The sequence below is a fragment of the Perognathus longimembris genome, chromosome 11 (genome assembly GCF_023159225.1).
Source record: "Perognathus longimembris pacificus isolate PPM17 chromosome 11, ASM2315922v1, whole genome shotgun sequence".
Classification (NCBI taxonomy): Eukaryota; Metazoa; Chordata; class Mammalia; order Rodentia; family Heteromyidae; genus Perognathus; species Perognathus longimembris.
Genome location: NC_063171.1, coordinates 44,560,182 through 44,581,544, shown reverse-complemented (window position 1 = coordinate 44,581,544; position 21,363 = coordinate 44,560,182). Strand labels below are relative to the sequence as shown.

Sequence of the window (21,363 nt, the reverse complement as noted above, 5' to 3'; positions counted from 1 at the left end):
TAAGGCTGCTATAACAGAGACACCGCAAACCGAATGGCTTATGAACAGTAAACATATACTCTCATAGATCCGGAAGCTGGGAATGCCAGCTCAGGGCAGCAGTAGACTTTGTGTCTAGTGCGATCATTTCCTCACAGGCAACACATTTTTATTTGTGTTCCCATGGCAAAAAGAGTTTCCTGGGCACCATTTTTTATTGCTGTTATAAAGGTGATGGACAAAGGGGTTACCGTTTCATAAGTCAGGTAGTGAGCATATTTCTTTTCGAACCATGTTGCCCCTTCCCTCACACTCTCACAGCGTTTCCCTCCCACCTGCCCCTGCCCACAAGTTGGATAGTTCATTTTCAACATATAGTCACCTATAACTTTCAAATGAAGCAAATACAGTGAGCTAAATTTGGAAATTTAGTAGTCAGACTTAAAAGTGGTCATGACTTGAAAGAAGACTCCTCTAAAGAAATCTTTACTATTTTGGAGGTGTGGCGATCATATTTGATTCTTTGAAAAATAAGATATTTCTGAGAACTAGGTTAAAGGTACACGTATGTGTGTCTAAGAACAGACCGAGAAAGAGACAGGGTGCGGGCTGGGAATATGGCCTAGTGGCAAGAGTGCTTGCTTCTTATACATGAAGCCCTGGGTTCGATTCCCCAGCACCACATATATAGAAAACAGCCAGAAGTGGCGCTGTGCCTCAAGTGGCAGAGTGCTAGCCCTGAGCCAAAAAAAACAAAAAACAAAAAACAAAAAAAAAACGCCAGAGACAGTGCTTAGGCCCTGAGTTCAAGGCCCAGGATTGGAGAGAGAGAGAGAGAGAGAGAGAGAGAGAGGGTAGGTGGAGGGAGACAGAAAGATAGACACATTTATGGAGTGGTTGAATTCCAGGAATACCACAAGGAATCATATAACTTAACAAGAAGGAAATGGAACTTATCAGCACTTCTGAGGGATGGTAAGAATAAGAGAGCTCACACCTCTCAGTGTTTGGGATAGTTGTGTAATGAATTTTATATGCTATTTAACAAAATACTTCCAATCATGTTACAGAAACACAGGAGTAGCTCCTGATTAGAAATGAGTGCGTCCTTTGTATCCTTTCATTTGGGGTGTTCTCATATCTTCCAAATACAGACACTAGAAGTCTGGACTGCCTGTCCATGCCAGTTCCCTGCCTATAGTAAAAGCAGAACCACCTTCATCTCCTTAATAAATAAAGCCAGCTCTCCCAGTATAGTACTGCAAGGAAAAACATCAGGAAGTTGTTTTGTTGGTGGTACATAAAGTTCAGCCTTACAGACTGAAAGCTCCAGGAAATGAGACTTACAGAAAGAGAGTCCTATAGGAAAGAGGCCCAATGACCATCTGTAGAAGAACTATCTGTAGAGGACCCTACCTGGAGAAACTGGGATCTGAAGCTGGAAGTGACCTGGACACTCAGAAAGCAGAGCTTTGCCTCATAGGGTGAATAGTATGCTGGGAAATGAAGGGCTCCTTGAGAACAGGTGTAGGTGGGGCAGTCCTGAAGGTACACAAAGCACAGAGAAACTACAGCAAGGCCAGGCACAGGGAAAGTACCTCAAATATTCTTCCCCATTCCCCTCTTCAGTGATTTCTCTTCAGATTTTTCCATGTGTATAGCTTTTCACAGTTCTTACCATATTTTAATGCCTAAGTAATTTGTTCAACTAAACCAATTTCCGCTCTATGACTATACCTGGAAGAGCTTGAAGCCTCCTTGTCCCCACTGAGGCCTACCTGCCAGGGCTTGTCTGGACAGGGCCTTGTCCCATGTCATCCTGTCTCTAGGTGGCTCCTAGTCCTCCAGTGTCCCTGCAGGGTTTGATGCCCTCTCCTGGCCCTCACTCCTATCTAAGGGCTTATTCCTCTTTATTTATATGTTTACTTCATCCAATGCTGGAAGTACACTTGTCAATTCTATTAGGGAAAGAAGCTGCAAGGGTCCGGAGTCTGTGTGTGTGTGTGTGTGTGTGTGTGTGTGTGTGTGTGTGTGTAGAGGTGGATATTGGGGATTGAACCCAGGGCCTCACACTTGTTAGGCAGGCACTACCACTGAGCCAGGCCCTAAGCCTGACTTTAGTTATTGTGGGAATTATTTTGGCTTTAGTTATTGTGGGAATAACTTCTCTTTGTTATTCCTGGGCCAGACTGAACTGAGATCTTCCTAGTTTTAGGCTTCCCAAATAACAGGATGGCAGGTATGAAAAGCTACTACATGGTGAGAGCCTATGAGAGTGAGAGTCCCTATCTCAGAGAAATCTCAAATGGGAAATCAGTGCTTGATCCCAGAAAGGACACACACGTCTTACTCATTGGTCAGTCAGTCCTAGTTACATGCTCCTGTCAATCAAAAGTCCAATGCCACCACAAGCACAATTCGAGAAGCACAATTCGAGTACTGTATGAGCCACATCATTGCCACCACCAAAGGTATTTAGGAGAGGTAGAAAGCAAGCATCGGCTGACTTCAAAGAGGGGTCACACTGCATGCCATTCGCAGCAAAGGGAAGCTAGTCCCTGTCACCTGGGCCTACTCAGTTTATTCTGTTACATTTTACACATCACTTCAGAAAGAGAGAGGAACCATTCTTGCTCTTCTGACAGCTAGCATTACATCTTTCAAGGAAAAGAAATACGTTGCAGGTAAGCCAGTGGTTTGTTTTTTTTAATACCTTACTGAATAAATTTAAAATGTGGTTTCATTCATTTTTTGCCAAAAAGAAATCCTGTCCTGAAAATCCATATTCATATTTGAACCTGTTGGCAAATCTGCTTGCTGCCTCAATTCTCTATCCTTCTCATACGTGTAGATTTTCTTATCCATACCCCGTTTAACCCAGACTGTTTTGAGCTGGACCCTGAATCCATGCTAGGAGCCGGCTCTAGAACAGGTTGACGGCTGATCCTAGCGGATTCCGTGGCAGGCACCTGGCGCCACCTTGTGGCGATCCATGCGCACTGCGGCCTTTGTCCTTCCCCCCCCCCCCCACCGCCCGCCCCGCGCGGGCCGCCAGCCCACGGGACTCTGCACGTCACCTCCAAAAATCTTGGGCGGCGGGGAGGCGGGGGGGGGGGGGTGACTCTTTGCTTTCAGAGCCGGCAGGACTGGAAAATGAGCTCTGGAGTGGAATGGCGGCAGCCGTAGCAGGTACAAGAGGGCAAAGGGTCGTGCGTGTCCGATACACCCCTGTACAAAAAGAGCATCCGACGCGTGGCACCACCGCCGAACCCCATCACGAAGTGGTCACTCCGGGGCCCGCAGGGCAAGCGCCCGCACAGGACGTCTGTGTGGCGGGAAGCCGGGATGCGCCTGCGCCCTGCCCTCTCACCGCTGCCTGGCGGTCAGGGCGCAGTCGCCCTGCGCAGCGACTCCAGGCGGCCACTGTGGAACTCGCAGCGCACGCCCCCGCGGAGGCCCCAGTAACCCACAGGCGGGGAGGGGGGGGGGGGGGGGGAGACCCAGCTGCTCTGCGGGGCTGGATAGACAGACCCAAAAGAAAGGCAGGCGGAGGAGGCACAGATGACCTTTTTGCGGGTTCCAGCACCATCAGAGCCAGGAAGGGGTTCTTAGGACGGTTGGATGGGCAAACTGGAGATCAGGGACCCCAGGCTCCTCAAGGGCTTCCTGCAAGTATAGCAGGATCGTGAAGCATTGGCCCCAAAGATCCAAGACTTCTCCTATCCTAAACGAGAAGTTTCCAGGACTAAGAAAAACCGGGCCTGGCAGGGGGCTAAGGCAGCTGGGTGGGAGGAAGGTGGTCACGGTTTGAGACGGGTCTAAGGGAGTCAGTCAGGGTTGTCTTTCTTCATTCCCAGACCTAAGCAGAGAAAACAACCAAGGACCCTTGGATTTATGGATGCTTCACCTGCGAGGATCTTCTTTGGTTCATCCTGTAATTCCCAGGCCATCAAGCCTAAGAACCACAATCTAGAGAGGACTGGTGTGGAACAGAACAGATAGGTTCATTAGCGGGTCATTTTTCAACTTCCAGACATCGTATAAAGAATCCCAAATTCATTTGGGAACTGCAATGACTTTTCCCTGCTAAGAGTCCAAACAGTATATTCATTGAGTAAAATAAAGTCCCACTGGCTTTAATCATGCTGCGTCTTGAGCTGCTCAAGTTTGGGACTAAGTCTTAAGAAATTCATTGCACATATTAGCTTAGGGCCTTTTGTGTAACTTAAATTCCTTCTCCAGTCATTGTTACATTGTTTCCATTCTCAAAAGCCTGCGACAAAAAGGCGCCCTCACCCCACAGGTCCATGAACATTTGGAGACCTAACGTGCAGGTACCAAATGCAAGTTTAATTCAAAACCCAAACACACCTCCAATCAGTCTGGATCAGGAAACTTCATAAGAGGCACCTGGAGATGTTTAACACTCAGGTGAATCCGACTATCAAGAATATTAACAGAAGGAAGGCAGGGTCCTGGCAGTGGATGAGATGGTCTGGTGGTGAATGACCCATAAGTGGGTACCCAGTCCATGGAGCGCTCAGCCTAAGGGCAGTAACAGGTTGGGCAGAGTTGAAAATGTGAATTACGTTTTGAAGGCTAGTTTCTCAACCTCTGCAAAACAAACAATAGTCTAGACCAAGTAATTCTTGTGGGGGGAGGGGGCTGTCCCGCGCATTGTAGGGTGCCAGCAGTGCCCCCTCCCACCTCATTCAACAAATGCATTCTATTTCCAAAAGCGATAGGAGGCCAGGAGGGGGGGAGGGGTGGGGGTGGACAGCGGGACGGTTTCTGAGTAAAGCCACAGGAATATAAACGACCATGGTGGGCTCAGAACTGCAGAGGCAAGCCAGACTATGGGTATGTACAGTCGTGACACCAAACACTACAACTAAGAGCAAAACCAGGCTGGGGTAAGTGGAGCTGTAGACGAGAGTCCAAGTGATGTGAGCGTGGGCCCTCCCAGCCCCCTAGCTCCCGCCCCAGTACCGCAGCTTTGCACCCCCATTTACATCAGAGACTCGGCAGGTGGCCCTGAAAATTAAGATATTTGTTGACAGCAGCGCCCGTTTGAGTAACCATCACAGCTACGTTTCATTATGAGACAACGCGAGACCAAGAGTTTACAGCTCTTTCTTTCGATAAGTGAAGTGGCTCTGAAAAGAGCCTTTGGGGTGATGTAGATGTGTCACGTCTCTGATGCGGCCTTACTTGGAGCTGGTGTACTTGGTGACGGCCTTGGTGCCCTCGGACACGGCGTGCTTGGCCAGCTCCCCGGGCAGCAGCAGGCGCACGGCCGTCTGGATCTCCCGCGACGTGATGGTCGAGCGCTTGTTGTAGTGCGCCAGGCGGGACGCCTCGCCCGCGATGCGCTCGAAGATGTCGTTCACGAACGAGTTCATGATGCCCATGGCCTTGGACGAGATGCCCGTGTCGGGGTGCACCTGCTTCAGCACCTTGTACACGTACACCGAGTAGCTCTCCTTGCGGCTGCGCTTGCGCTTCTTGCCGTCCTTCTTCTGCACCTTCGTCACGGCTTTCTTGGAGCCCTTCTTAGGAGCGGGAGCGGACTTCGCTGGATCCGGCATTTTTCCTCCTCAGAGAACGAAACACTCTCCAAATGAGGTAATCGCCAACGACGGCAGGAAGAGCTGATCACACGCTACTTATAGAGCCCGTATGCAAATTAAGGCTCCTAGAGTACCTTCAGTTTATTGGTTAGTTTACAACACTCGTCACCGGAGGGGTGGGGTCTATTTAAGTAGATCCCAGTGGTGCTTTCTTAGTAGCCATTAGCATTGAAGCCTTGCTGGCCAATCAGAACGTTCCGCTTCACAGTAACCAGAAACTCACTTTCTTCACCGTTTTTACTTTCAATTCTTAGATTTTTACACAGGCTAAGAAGGCAACTTCTCCCCCCCCTTATCTTTATATCATTCTACTCTGCCATTTTGTATATTTCCTTAGTTTCTTACCTACCACTGCCCACGCGTTAAGGGTCCCCAGGACCAAACTTCCCTCCCTTGTTATAATCTGGTTTGTGCCACCTGAGTAAAACAACCCCAGCTTCCTCCAATTCCTAAGCAAACCACAAATAGGGTTCGCAATTGGAGCTCGCCTCCCCCGGGGAAAAACCGGACATGATCGCACGAGCTAAGCTGCGCCTCCCCCTCCCCTCCCCTCCCCTCCCCCGACCTCACGGAACTGTGAAACTAAGCAGACGTGTCCGGATGTGGTGATATCCGACCATCGAACCTCACAATACAGGCTGTATGCAAGGTCTCCTTAGCTATCCAAATACCCAGGACCTTGTACGCAACGATTTAACACCGGTTTAGACTAGATGTTACAGCTGCCGTTAATGAAACTGTGGGTGGCTCTGAAAAGAGCCTTTACAGTGACTGCTTTGGGACAAGTGGCTTTACTTAGGCCCGTTCTCCGCGGATGCGGCGGGCCAGCTGGATGTCCTTGGGCATGATGGTGACGCGCTTGGCGTGGATGGCGCACAGGTTGGTGTCCTCGAACAGCCCCACCAGGTAGGCCTCGCTCGCCTCCTGCAGCGCCATCACCGCCGAGCTCTGGAAGCGCAGGTCCGTCTTGAAGTCCTGCGCGATCTCGCGCACCAGCCGCTGGAACGGCAGCTTGCGGATCAGCAGCTCCGTTGACTTCTGGTAGCGCCGGATCTCGCGCAGGGCCACGGTGCCCGGCCGGTAGCGATGCGGCTTCTTCACGCCGCCCGTGGCCGGCGCGCTCTTGCGGGCCGCCTTGGTGGCCAGCTGCTTGCGCGGGGCCTTGCCGCCGGTCGACTTGCGCGCCGTCTGCTTCGTGCGAGCCATGGCTTGACTAACTTACTCCCTTCGAGAGCGACTCCCGGGCAGTCGTACTTATAGACATAGCCTCATCTTGATTGGTCTAGAAAACAGGAACTTCTGGGTTTGCGATCTCATTGGATAGAACTCAATCCTACTTCAGGAGGCAGAAGATTCTTATTCCTTCTCTCTTCCTCCTTTTTCTATAATTTAATGATCACGATGTTTTGCTTTTTAAAGACTTTGGGAGGTAAGATCCTTTAAGTAGATGTAACTTTGATGCAAGCAATGCGTGGTATTTTGCAAGCTTTATATTTTACCAGGTTTCTTCTAAAAACACGTCCCAAGTACCACTGAAAATCCCCTTGGCCTTAGCCTCTAGCCAGATAGCACTTTACATGTTATATCCTTACTGAAGTATAACAAAATAACATGTAGTGAAACGAATGGAAAAGTAAACATATTTACCTGATTTCTGAACCTAAAGCCCCATTTTTATCTACAGTTTGATGATGATCTAGATTACTTAAAGCCTCTGCTTTCTTTTTCCTTTCTGGGATATGGGCTCATTCTCTCCCCTACACCAAAAGCCAACTCGATCCAACAGATGAAATGTTTCTAAGTCAAAGAAAGATACAACTAAATATACTAATTTTCCTTTGTGTTACTTTCTCCTTTACAATGAGGAATTGTTTCTAAACAATTCAAGTCTTTACCAACCAGATAAGTTGTTTTCCAAGCAAATAAATGAATGAGCGGCAAATAATTTTCTTCAAATTTAAATGTTTACTAATTCCTAAAAATTGACTTATCTTCTTCCAGGTGCCAGTAGCTCACACCTGTAATCCCAGCTACTCAAGAGGTGCAACCTGAGAATCAGGATTCAAAGCCAGCCTAGGCAAGAACACCAGACTTGTATCCTCAATTAGCCACCAAAAACATAGAAGTGAGGCTATGGTTCAAGTGGTAGAGTGCTAGCCTTGAGCAAAAAAGCTTAGCGACAGTACCTAAGTCGTGAGTTAAAGTCCCAGCATCAACAACAACAAAAAGAAGTCTCTCTAACTTCTCTATTGAGCTGTCCCATCACAAAGGGAAGATATCCCACAGGGTCTGCATGAAAGCCCACCCACGTGCCATAGTTTTTGCATCATTTTTTTGTGTGTGTGACATGCACTCAGGTATAATGTACACATGGTTCATTTACATCAGAAAAGCTTCTCAAGCTCTACAAATCCTCCCTTAGCTGAGGTTTCAATTTCTTTTGTTTGTTTTGTTTTGTTTTTGTTGCCATCCTGGGGCGTGGACTCAGGGCCTGAGCACTGTCCCTGGCTTGTTTTGCTCAAGGCTAGCACTCTACCTCTTAAGCTACAGCGCCACTTCCGGCGTTTTTCTATATATGTGGTGCTGAGGAATGGAACCCAAGGCTTCATGTCCACGAGGCAAGCACATTACCACTAGGCCATATTCCCAGCCCAGGTTTCAATTTCTGTATTCAACCATCCTTAGGAAATATTAAGTTGAAAATTCCAGAAATGTCATGAGATTCTAATTATGAGTAGTATGACATTGTGAGTAGTATGACAAATGATGAACTCTCATACTGTCCCACCCAAAAGATGAATCACCCCTTTTGTCCTGCATTTGCAGGCTGCCCACCCATTAGTCCCACATTCCTATGAAAGTTCTTATCTACCATTTTCTCACAAGCACGTTCACCATACAGAAGAACCACTTTCCTTCAGCTGTGATGGAGACAGAAGTTTCTTTTATCCAGTTGTAGGATGTGGATATTGAAAACTGACAACTAGGGTTTTATTAGCATGGGGGAATATGAGAAGCATAAATTATTTCATACAGGAAATAGCAAAAGAAATTTAAATCAATTGTTAGCCATGTAATGGTTTCCACGTACCTGTTTATTTTCTAATACAATGGTAAGGAAATAAGTTGAAATAGTTATTACAGGAAGATAGTTTTGTTTTTTGACTTCAAGTACCTCTCCCCCACAGAATTATAAGTAGGCCCATTGGAATTTGGGGCTGTTTGTCAGCAAGGTTTTATACCTGATTTGGTTTCATCTTGACTGATTAGCACTTGAGACCAAATTGAGAAACTTCAGGATTTTGAACTTCTTTTCTTCATCTGAGAATAAACACTCCACTAATATCTTGCCCATGAATAAAACCTAGCAAGAGTCTCCTTTCTATTAGTCTTGAATAGTTACTTTCTGTATTCCAAAACTTCAAATAGTTACAATGTAAAACATTCTTGTTCTCAAGAGATAGCTGCATATTGCAGAAATATTGAGTTATATAATTTTAAGGATTTTTTACATAACCCTCCTAAGTTCTTAGTTTGAACTGGCCCATCAAACAAAAGATACATCAAAATAGAAACTTGAAATGTTTTGTAATTGGGTTTTTTGTTGTTTGTGGGGCTTGAACTCAGGGCTATCCCTGAGCTCTTTTTGCTGAAGGCTAGTACTCTACTCTTTGAACCACAGCTCTACTTCTGGTTTTTGAGTGGGTAATTGAAAATAAGTCTCAGGAGGACTTTTCTGCCCAGGCTGGCTTCAAACCATGCTCTCAGCCTCCTGGGTAGCTAAGGTTACAAGAGTGAGCCACCAGCACCAAAGCTTAAGTGTTTGTTTTTGAATGCACATCTGTGGGCTCTCCCAAGGAAAGTGGTCCAAAGAGGTTGCTAGAATTTGGGGCCATGTACCTAACTTAGTAGGGGGAAAGAGAGCAGAAAGAAAGGACAACCACTGAAAAGCAAAGTATTTTAAAAAACAAACAGCTGTTGGGCTGGGAATGTAGCTTAGCAGTAGAGTGCTTACCTAGCACGCATGAAGCTCTGAGTTCAATTCCTCAGCACCACATACGCAAAAAAAGCCAAAAGTGGCGCTGTGCGCTGTGGCTCAAGTGGTAGAGTGCTAGCCTTGAGCAAAAGGAAGCCAGGGACAGTGCTCAGGCCCTGAGTTCAAGCCCCAGGACTGGCAAGCGGTTATATAGTAACTTATCCGAGAAGCCACATTTTGAAGGATGGAATCTTGAAGGCTGTATTAGAGCATTAGCAGTCTGCAGGCAGCCAGTTGTTACTGAAAAGCCAGAGCAACTCCATCTTGTAGAAAACCAACCCTACCCTCACCCCTCGCTTTCCAGTAAAGAAACATGAGATGCCCTGGGACAGAGTGACCGGATGGCTGAAATTGATTAAGGGTTGGTCAGAGAAGAAAAACAAGTTCTGGAGTTTCTCCAGAACTCCCCCCACCCAGGTGTGGTTCCCAGTATCTAATTAAAACCCTGCAGCTGTGCACTATCCCTCTTGCTACACCCCTATGGCTTAAACCAATCAATTTTAAACGCGCCGGTCCCTTGATCTGAACAATGACCCTTTCTAGATTCCTTCCCGCCACCAAATGCACCAAACATGCTTTAGAATTATTTTATAATTTTCCCGCGGTGTGTGTTGATTTGTTAAAAGATGCTAATGATGTATATTAAGTCCCTGCCTTCCCCAAAGAATGTATATAAAACAGCTGGAAGCCCTAGGCTCAAGGCCTCTTAGGGTCACCAGAGTGCTGAGCGCGCAGAGGACTGAGCTAGCTCGCAGTAAAGGCCCTTTTTGCTACTTGCATTGGTCTTGGTCTCTGGTGGTATCTTGGGGGGTCCCGAACTAGAGCATTTCAGTTACAAAGACCTGCAGCCCACAAATACACTTAATACTATCAGGAAACAGGCCAGAGAGGGAAGATAGAACAAAAACCATACCAACAAACCAATTCAGCTCCAATGGAGAACTGACTTGGGACACCTTGGTGACCAGAGACGAGCCAGGACACAGGACGTAAAGACGGAGACATGGCATGATGGCACTGTAATGGCACCCGAGGGAGGGGCAATCCCCCATCCCTCCAAAAGTCTACCACTCAGAGTCTCAAGTAAAATGATGAATTTATTGGGGAAGTTCTGGATGGACCGGTCCCAGGTTTCAGAAAAACACATAACACAGAACAGGACAGTGGCACAGAGACTTCTGGAGGATTTCCAAGTATCGACAAACCAATTCAGCTCCAAAGAAGAGCTGAATTGGGACGCCATGGGGATGACAGACACAAGACTCCAAAGCTGGCCTGCCTGTAAATAGGGTCAGGTCAGGGGGCAGGGTCACAGGAAGCTCCCAGTTCCAAGCACTTGACAGACAGGTTCAGTAACCTATAGGCTATGTGCCACCCCTGTCTCTTGGGGTTCAGGAACTCCCATTACCCGGGGATGGGGCTTCATTTACTGTAGGAATCCAGGCACGCCCACCAAGAATTGGTGTGCAGATTTAGGGGGCGTGGGGCACTATTGTTTACAAGGAGAGGGAATCCTCCAGGGCCTTTGAGCGGAGGGGGCTGGGGAAATAGTGGAGATGGAGTCAGCTCCTGACCTCTTTCCCTGGTCAGATCTGACATCCCTATAACAGCACCTGAGCTGATTTGACCCTAAATAGGGTCAGGTCAGGGGGCAGGGACACAGGAAGCTCCCAGTCCCAGGCACTTGACTGATAGGTTCAGTAACCTATAGGCCAAGTGCCTGCCCCTGTCTCCAGGGATTTGGGAACACTCATAACCTGGGGATGGGACTTCCCTTCCTGTAGGAATCCAGGCATAACCGTGAAGACAAGATGCCAGATAGTACAACTCACTGTGTGGCCAATTATGGTGCTGGCCAGATCTGACATCCATACTACATAGCCTTAGAATAGATGGGGTATATGATAGCTCTCTGACAGAGTATGTTTAGATATGGTGCCGACTTCTCATTTCTGAAAAGCGAAAATTAGAGCTGTCTCCATGGAGATACAACTAAAGTAAATGTTGAGTTCTTTTGTGGGGAGGTCTGCTTTTAGACAGATAAGGCATTTGGGGAACTCAAAACAACTCTTGTGTACAAAGTGACATATTTTAGGGTAGCATATCCTGGTCTCCTTCAAAAGAGAACTGCATAGATAAAGTCTTTGATTCTATAGTTCTGTCCCCTCTGATGGCAATTTCATCATTCTTTGCTTCTGAGGGTATTTTGTTTTGTTTTGTTTTAGTCAAGTTGCAATTTTTGTCATGCTTTCTCACTAGTGTTTAAAAGTAGCCAAATGTGGGGACTGCTTATTCTATAATTGTTGAGCTTATACTAGACACTAAACTTCATAATCATTTTACAAAACAAAAATCATTGTCAGTAAAAATCAGTCAGGAAAGGAGGATTAGAGAAGATACAAAAAGATGTAACAAGACATTCTGCAAGAATTACTGAAGTACCAGAAAAGAACAAGTTTGCATCCCTGCCCAAGAGTAGGCAAAGGAGAGGAGATCTATTTTGCATTTCTTGGTACTGGCTTGGGGGGGGGGGGGGCGTTGCACCCGAGGCAACGTTCCCTGAACTGGCAGGAAAGGGAGCCACAATTCACACCTTGGAGATTTTTAAGATTAAACATTTGATTTTTGGAAAGTTTGATCCTTGAGTTTAAAGTAAACCCAGAGCCACCAGATGGATCTACGAGTCTGGAGCTTAGAAGTGTAGATAAAGACCTGGGATTCCTAAAGTAGAGCTTAATAAAACGTGAAACCTGGAACTCGGGATTTTTCTCAAAATAAGCATCTCTGTGTGTCTCTCTCTCTCTGACTCTGTCTCTCTCATGTAACAACAACAACAAAAAGAAAAAAAACAGTTTTCATAGATTCTAATATAGAGGGCCCTAGTGAAGTAATGAACGTAATAACAGGACTTCAATCCGTTTCACATTTGAAACAGATGTCCTCTTGCAAACCCCAACTAGGAAAGTTTTTCTAGCTTTATGGGGACCAGGGGGCCCAACGGAGACAGACTGAGCACTACACGCTGGCGGAAAACAAGAACCAATTCCGGAGGAACTCTAGAAATGGACTTGCAAACAAACCCTGTCTCCTGTATTTATTCACTGAGCAGATCCTTGAATGTTGGGAATCACTAGCCTCCATCAGGAAGCAATGCCGAGACCAGTTGTCCCAGGATGACTTCAGGCTCAGCTGAAATAATCATACCTTGAACCATCAAAATAGGGACTAGGCTCAGAAGTCACAATGACCTTTCCCCTGGCCTCCCCCGTCCACACGTACCCAGCGGCCGCAGCCCCCGGGTCTGGCAGCCTCATGATCGGAACTGCTTTTCTGCAGTTTTGTGTAATAACCATGGTTGGGAATCCTCTGGTTTGCATTCCACTCCCGGGCTGGCCCTTTCTCTTCAATTCTAAACCCCACCTTCTCTTCCTCGGGTTTTCTCCCCAGAGATGTTTTTCCTTTTAACCTCAGCTTGGCTCCGCTGTGAAGCCTGCAGAAGAGAAAAAGCAGACTGTGGAATCTGGAAACAAATGCTGGGATCTGAATTCTCCCAGGGACTAGAGTCCCCCGACTAGAAAATAAAAATACAGGTAGGAGTCAGAGGGACCGGTAGAGGTCAGCAGAGGAGCAAGACGACGTCGCAACATCCGGGAACCCGGAGGGCGTGGACGGCTGACCGCTTCCCGCGCGCGCGCCTCGGTTTTCAATCTGGTCCGATCCTCTTGTATATATATCTGCTGAACGCGGCCCTTCTTCAGTCGCTGCTTCCGAGCTTACCGTCAACATGTCTGGAAGAGGAAAGGGCGGGAAAGGCCTAGGCAAAGGCGGTGCCAAGCGTCACCGTAAGGTCCTGAGAGATAACATCCAGGGCATCACCAAGCCTGCCATCCGGCGCCTGGCTCGCCGCGGTGGGGTCAAGCGGATTTCGGGTCTCATTTACGAGGAGACTCGGGGCGTGCTGAAGGTGTTCCTGGAGAACGTCATCCGGGACGCGGTCACCTACACGGAGCACGCTAAGCGCAAGACAGTCACTGCCATGGACGTGGTCTATGCGCTCAAGCGCCAGGGCCGCACCCTGTACGGCTTCGGAGGCTAAGCCACCGCCTCTGCTTCGTCCCATTCTTCCCAAAGGCCCTTTTTAGGGCCAACCACATGGTCCTCTGAAGAGCTGCTCACTACCTGTCCTCTAAAGCAGTGCGCTGGCGTTGGGCTACTCCAGTTTTCCGTGGGGGAGTTCTGCTTTCATTTGGATTGTTGTTGTAATGATAGCACTAGTTCCAGCTCAGTACTTAACAGTTTGCAGCCACTGTGGATTGAGGCGTTTCTGCATTCTGCCAGGTATATATGGTTCACCCTTGCAATCCTAGATGAAATGTGAGCATCAAGGTTCAGAGCTGAAAAGGGCATTAAGGCATTCCCAGGACTGAAAAGTTTTATTCTGACAGCGTGTTGCTGTAGTGGACTCAGCAAAATAAGATTCCAGTTGGCAGTCAGCTTCTGATTCTGCCAGCTTGTCAGTTTGCCTTTTTCATTTCATGCTTTATTTTCTACCATGTACACGGTGGTCCTGATCCTTAAGTAGCTCTGTTCACTGGAAAATGTGCTGGCACATTTCTCCTAGAGAAGCTGATAGGCCTCACTGGTTAACCATTTAATAATAAAGGATAAGTTTGATCACAAACCCCTCAAATTTTTAAATGTTTACTCTGGCTAGTCTAGTACTCATAAAAAAAAAATCAGATTTGAGGCAAGCACCTATTTTGGGTGGATTTCATTTGGTGGCCTTGCAAGGGTGCAGGTGCAGGCATTTTCATGTGACCTATAAAGTGAAACTGATAGATTCAACCTGAACTAGTTCAGGTACCTGATTTGTTATCTTACAATGTGAGACCTGTAACGACTAACTGCCAACCACCCATTAAATGCAACTTAGTTTTCACAAGACAGAAGCAAATCATTCCATATCAACATTGCAAAGAACACATCAAGCCCTTCTCTACTTCATTTCTCCTTCATTTCTACCCTGGTTTGGATTGAACATTGCCAAATCTACACTTCTCATTCTTAAGCTTAAGTTCAGTTTTGCACTGGTACAATTGCATGGAAAACTTTTTTGTAATATTTTTACATCCTATGAGTGAGAAAAACGTTAAAAAGAAAAGACTAAAATAGAAGATGGGATTCGAAATTATCAAAGAACATTCTAATTTTTCCAAACATCAGTGGCTTATCAAGGCCTTGTAATATCAGAAAGAGGTTTTTGTACCCTATCTACCTAAGGACAGGCTTCATTTCTGGCAGGTTATTCAGTAGTTCTGAAACAATAGATTTATACTCTGGGGCCAGGAAACCATGGCCTAGGTCAAATGTAATTCAGTAAAACTCCCCCACCCTTAGGACAATAACTGCACCTTAGCCAGGTCTTGAGAAACCTAATACTCCAAATCCCTTGTGTTTCAATAAAAGCATGCCCTGGTTTTAAAAATAAAAATTCACAGCCAGATGTTGGTGGCTCACACATATAATCCTACCTACTGAGAAGGCTGAGATCTGAGGATTGTGGTTTTAAGCCAGCCCAGGCAGGAAAGTTATTCATTAATCACCAAAAAAGCCAGAAGTGGAGCTGTGGTTCAAGTAGTAAAGTGATAACCTTGAGCAAAAATGCTCGAAGACAGCACTCAGGCCAAGTTCAAGCCCCAAGACTGGCACACATAAAATAATTCTTCTTTTTTTTAAACACCCTTGAGATAATCCACTTTCAGTCTATTTTTTAAGTATATCTTTCCTATCCTCATAAACTTTCCTATTATTCTCACCACATTCTCATCTTACCTAAACTCTCTCACCAAATGGAAGGTCCAAGTTTGATTAGCTGCATTGAGTTTCCAGGAACAATTTGACATCAAAATTTGGCAGTGTGTACTTGAAATAACTGTCAGCTCGCAAAAGATTAACTTGTTTGTTGGTCTTCACGTTTAGCTGTTCTCAACACCAACATTTAAGGTGAACTAGGTTTCAAACATGGCCCTTGGTGGGGCTGGGAATATGGCCTAGTGGCAAGAGTGCTTGCCTTGCATACATGAAGCCCTGGGTTCAATTCCCCAGCACCACATATACAGAAAAGGCCAGAAGTGGCACTGTGGCTCAAGTGGCAGAGAGAAGCCAGGAACAGTGCTCAATACATTCGACATTGCCAGAAACCACGCAGACACAGACATCCAGGTACAAAAGAACAAAGGAAAGGTTTATTGCCAGCAAAGGGAGTGGCAAGACCCCCTTCTCACCAGGGAGGAATGAGAAGAAATGTCATCTATTGTCTGAGTGACATATATGACTTAGGAGGTCCAGGGTGGATGTGTGGACCAGGGGCTTCATCATGGCAGGCTAGGATTTATGGCTGCTGCCCAAATGGTAAACAAGGGATCCTGCAGCTGCCCAGTGCTGAAGGTCACTCGAAGGGGATCTTGTTGCCTTATATGGTTATGATTGCTCTTATTTACTGCCCTTGCTAAATGGTCCTTGTGTTGCTTAGGCCTTGCCTAAGCAACATGCTAGGCTTATGAGAGAGGAAGCTATTGGGCTTACAACTAGCAAGGCAAAGGATGTAACACTTGCTCTCTAGGAGCTTATATCAAACCTAGGAACACACACACACACACACACACACACACACACACACACACACACCGTACAGATGGCCCTATAGTGCAAGATAGCACATTTTAGCATGATGAGAAATGCAGGTGATAATTACTGTAAGAACTTCCTAATGCTGTAGAAATCATTGCATACTGGAAAATTGGGGAAAGAGAAAAGGAAAAAAAAAAAGAGCAAAATTCCTAGAATCCCACTGAATCGTATAGACGGTAAGGAAGGAGGGAATAAGAACAACCTTTGTGAAGATGTCTAACTAAGAAATGAGAGGCTTCTTATGCTCAGGATGTCTCGTTTTCCTGAAATATCACCTGCAACTTACAGCATTTCTAATTCACATACCACTGTGATACTTTTTAACTTTAAAAGCTGGGGTGCCGGGTCGCTCATACCTGTAATCCTAGCTACTTAGAAGGCTGAGATCTGAGGATCACAGTTTGAAGCTAGCCCAGGCAGGCAAGTCCTTATTTCAATAAACTACTCAGAAAAAGCCAGAAATGGCTCTGTGGCTCAAGTACTGGAACATTGGTCTTGAGCACAGAGGCTCAGGGACAATGCCTAGGCCCTGAGTTCAAGCCCCAGGGCTGGAAGAAAGAAAGAAAGATAAAAAGCTGTAGGTAGACAAATATATGACCTCACTGAGGTTCTATGAAGCAATACAGAACATAAAGATGAAAAGATATGGGCTGGGAGGATGGCCTAGTGGCAAGAGTGCTTGCTTCATATTCATGAAGCCATGGGTTCATTCCCTACCACCCACATATATAGAAAAATGGCCAGAAGTGGCACTGTGGCTCAAGTGGCAGAGTGCTAACCTTGAGCAAAAAGAAGCAAGGACAGTGCTCAGGCCCTGAGACCAAGGCCCAGGTCTGGAAAAAAAAAAAAGATGAAGAGAACTCAATGAAGAAAATGAGGGAAGGAAACATGTCTGTTGTCTAAGTCAATGGTCTTTAAAGTGGTTTCCAGCCTCACACACAGATTACCTAGGAACTTGTTAGAGATACAAAAATCGAGGGCCTGGACCTGCCCCAGACCTATTGAATAAGAAGCCCTAAGAGTAAGACCTAGCAAGTTGTACTTTAAAATCTCAAGCCCTCCAAGCAGTTCTGATACACATTAAAGGCCGATAACCACTGATCTAAGTAATGATTTTTCTCCAGATGAAACAAAAGTGTTAAAAAACAAAAAGTATGATGCTTTGGTTTACCAAAATGCTAAATTCTCCTTTCTTTGATGGATGAGCAAGCAAGTGGATTATTCCAATAAAGTTTATGCAGTAAATATATGTGCATGTATATATTCGAGATTTGCAAATCAAATATGGTGTGAATCTTCACAAATAAAGGTAGCATGTATGTAATGCAATTAAAGAGTGTTAGTGGGCTGGGGATATGGCCTAGTGGCAAGAGTGCCTGCCTCATATACATGAGGCCCTGGGTTCGATTCCCCAGCACCACATATACAGGAAAAGGCCAGAAGTGGCGCTGTGGCTCAAGTGGCAGAGTGCTAGCCTTGAGCAAGAAGCAGCCAGGGACAGTGCTCAGGCCCTGAGTCCAAGCCCCAGGACTGGCCAAAAAAAAAAAAGTGTTAGTACTGCAAAGAACCTAAGAAATCATGGCATTCAATTTTCTCCAAAATTTAGTCTGGTTCTGGATAAAATTATTCCTTAACTTCTTATGAATCATCAGATTCACAAGCATTAACAGGACTTCCTGTCCTATTATGGACCATCCGATTCATCAGCATTTTTACACAATCATTCCCCAGGGTTTTATTTTTATTTTATTTATTTATTTTTTTTTTGCCAGTCCTGGGGCTTGGACTCAGGGCTTGAGCACTGTCCCTGGCTTCTTTTTGCTCAAGGCTAGCACTCTACCACTTGAGCCACAGTGCCACTTCTAGCTTTTTCTATATATGTGGTGCTGATACTGGCTTCAAACTTAGATCTGAGTAACTACAATTACATATGTGGGCCCCCAGCCCCCAGCTTTGTCTTCCTTTCTATATTATCCATCTTCATACACATTTCTGATATTACCCACCAGCTTAAAGTACCAATCCTAGTTACTCTTATTTTTGTCCTTATGTCCCAATCTTAACCACCTCTAGTATGTCAGGCAATGCTTGGGTACTAAAGACAAAGCCTTACCCTGAGTAATGCTGACTGTAGAGAATGGCAAGAAGTGTGGGGTAGATAGGAAGGGGTACACGCAAGAACCCAAAGTAGAAAAGGAAAGAAACTCATAAGAATGAATCTTTAGGGGCTGGGGATATAGTGGCCCTAGGTTCGATTCCCCAGCACCACATATACAGAAAACGGCCAGAAGGGGCGCTGTGGCTCAAGTGGCAGAGTGCTAGCCTTGAGCAGGAAGAAGCCAGGGACAGTGCTCAGGCCCTGAGTCCAAGGCCCAGGACTGGCAAAAAAAAAAAAAAAAAGAATGAATCTTTAGGGGGAGGGAGGAGGGGGGAGGGGGGAGGAGGGGGGAGGGGGGAAGGGGAAATGAGGGAGGAGGTAACAAACAGTACAAGAAATGTATCCAATGCCTAAGGTATGAAGCTGTAACCTCTCTGTACATCAGTTTGACAATAAAAATTTTTAAAAATAAATTTAAAAAAATGAATCTTTAAGAATGAATATGAGGGCTGAATGAATATGGCCTAGTGGTAAAGTGCTCACCTCGTATACATGAAGCCCTGGGTTCAATTCCTCAGCACCACATATATAGAAGTGGCACTGTGGCTCAAGTGGTAGAGCGCTAGCCTTGAGCAAAATGAAGCCAGGGAGAGCTCAGGCCCTGAGTTCAACCCACTGGCAAAAAACAAAACAAAAAGAATGAATAGGAGTTCTCAATTACAAGAGGAAGACATGTTGAACAGAAAAACAATAGCATGTCAAGATAATACCTACTTGAGAATTACAGATTTGTGGGGCAAGAAAACAATTGTTCAGATACAAGAGCTTCTGGAACCTAGAGAAACTAGGAAACACTAGGAACTGATGTGTACCAAAATATTTTGTTGAAATTTTTGTAAATTAACTAGTAATAGAGCAATTAGAACTGACTGCCTGTTCTGGACTGGATACTTTAGGTATTTTCCAGGAATTATTTTACCTTTCCCAACAACACTAACATATTATTGTCCCCATTTTACAAATGGGAAGAGTTCTGTAGAAATCTCCTTCCTGATGTTACATGCAAGTTATATGGACAAGGCCAGGGCTGGCATCCAGGTTTTGCTTTGAGATTCCCACAAGAGACTTCTTGGCATTTAGCAGTGCCAGTGCCTACTCCTAAGGAGTACTCTGGCAGAAATTCAAAGGGCAGAGGACTGATCTGGCATGCCCAGGCTTGTCTACATTCCTGGGCCTGACATGCAGGGTGCAAAAGCTGTGAAGCCAAGCGGGACCCCAACTCTGACTTTTCACTGACAGACAGTAGCTGATAATGTAAGCTTAAGAAATGGGGGGCCTGGGTACTGACACCCAGAGGATGCTCTAAAACTTGATGCAAAAACACATGACCATGCATCCCAGGAAAGACTACAGGGTTTTCAACGCACCAGTACCTCAAGAGCAATGTTACCAAGATAAATTCCACGCAGATCTCACTGAAACAAATACTCACCTGTACTATGAAAAAGACAGAGGTCACTTAAGACACCAGACACTCCAAGCTTACCCCTGGAAGAACACTCAATGCTTACAACTGGAAGAGCCAGCAAAACGCAGTTTACATCCGAGGCCAAGGAGGACAAGATACCGAGGTGAGGAACCCAAAAGCCGGGCTCAGCAAGCGTCCAGCTAAGAGCTTAACATCTAAGCCTCAGTGTGGATATCTGTGCAATAAGAGTTGGAACCAGTTGTGGAAATAGGGAAACCGTGTGAAGCCTTGGCACAACGAACGCTGGAAACTGGAATACATCTAACAGAGCCCAGTGAGCAATTAAGAGCAGGAACGAGGTGCTGGAACCGGATAAACCCCAATCCCCCATTCATGGATAAGCGATGTGGGGACCCAAGAAAAAAAGCAAGTAACAAGTCTACAGCTCTTCTAAGTGGCCTGTGGGTGGCTCTGAAAAGAGCCTTTGGATGCGATGGAAAGCGTGTCGAGGACCGCGACGACTTAAGCGCGCTCCCCGCGGATGCGGCGGGCCAGCTGGATGTCCTTGGGCATGATGGTGACGCGCTTGGCGTGGATGGCGCACAGGTTGGTGTCCTCGAACAGCCCCACCAGGTAGGCCTCGCTCGCCTCCTGCAGCGCCATCACCGCCGAGCTCTGGAAGCGCAGGTCCGTCTTGAAGTCCTGCGCGATCTCGCGCACCAGCCGCTGGAACGGCAGCTTGCGGATCAGCAGCTCCGTTGACTTCTGGTAGCGCCGGATCTCGCGCAGGGCCACGGTGCCCGGCCGGTAGCGGTGCGGCTTCTTCACGCCGCCCGTGGCCGGCGCGCTCTTGCGAGCCGCCTTGGTGGCCAGCTGCTTGCGCGGGGCCTTGCCGCCGGTCGACTTGCGCGCCGTCTGCTTCGTACGGGCCATGGCGACAGCGTCTGCACTGCACACAACAAGAGCGCGAACACAGAAACGGACGCCCGACAGCACCCGCCACGGACTTTATAGGCGACGCCTTGCTCCGATTGGGCGCAAGGGATTTGAAAGGCCCGCGCTGAACGCCCATTGGCTGAGGCCTCACCCGTCTCCGCGCTCCCGGTTGGTTCCGGCAGAACAAGGCCCGCCCCCCGCGGCACTTCCGGCTCGCCACTCGCCCAGTACTTTTCCCCACCTTGTTTTTCACCGCTGATCCCGTGGTCTCTGGGAATCTTTGACCACTGCCTCTGTCTGGGGTGGTCTTCGACCCGCCCTTCACTCCTCTGACCCACCACGGGCCACGCCTCTGCCTGCCGACGCTCGTGTACCCCAGCCCAAGGATGTGGGGGGCGGGGAGACGCCTCAGGGTGCGGGTGTTGTTTAGAGGCGCGGTGCTTGAAGGACTAACGCGGCCGGGCGGATCGATCCGACCCCAGCTCCCGCCGACCCGCGAGAAGGGTGGCTACAGTAGCCCCGGTAC

General features: G+C 46.9%; 3 protein-coding genes across 3 annotated transcripts; 1 reads left to right on the top strand and 2 right to left on the bottom strand.

The window, feature by feature from the left end:
* Positions 1-5,126: 5,126 nt before the first annotated feature.
* LOC125360077 (histone H2B type 2-F) lies at positions 5,127-5,617 on the bottom strand. The gene has a single exon (XM_048358064.1). It carries the CDS (start codon positions 5,565-5,567, stop codon positions 5,187-5,189), a length of 381 nt encoding a protein of 126 aa, XP_048214021.1. The 5' UTR covers positions 5,568-5,617; the 3' UTR covers positions 5,127-5,186.
* A 734-nt stretch (positions 5,618-6,351) lies between these two features.
* LOC125360208 (histone H3-like centromeric protein CSE4) lies at positions 6,352-20,977 on the bottom strand. Its single transcript, XM_048358238.1, is given in 6 exon segments — positions 6,352-6,862; positions 13,066-13,135; positions 13,423-13,433; positions 13,522-13,644; positions 19,926-19,930; positions 20,434-20,977. Coding segments are annotated over 6 exon segments (1,068 nt in total). The 5' UTR covers positions 20,835-20,977; the 3' UTR covers positions 6,352-6,404.
* LOC125360080 (histone H4) lies at positions 13,426-13,761 on the top strand. The gene has a single exon (XM_048358067.1). The coding sequence runs from the start codon at positions 13,430-13,432 to the stop codon at positions 13,739-13,741; it is 312 nt and encodes a 103-aa protein (XP_048214024.1). The 5' UTR covers positions 13,426-13,429; the 3' UTR covers positions 13,742-13,761.
* Positions 20,978-21,363: the final 386 nt, after the last annotated feature.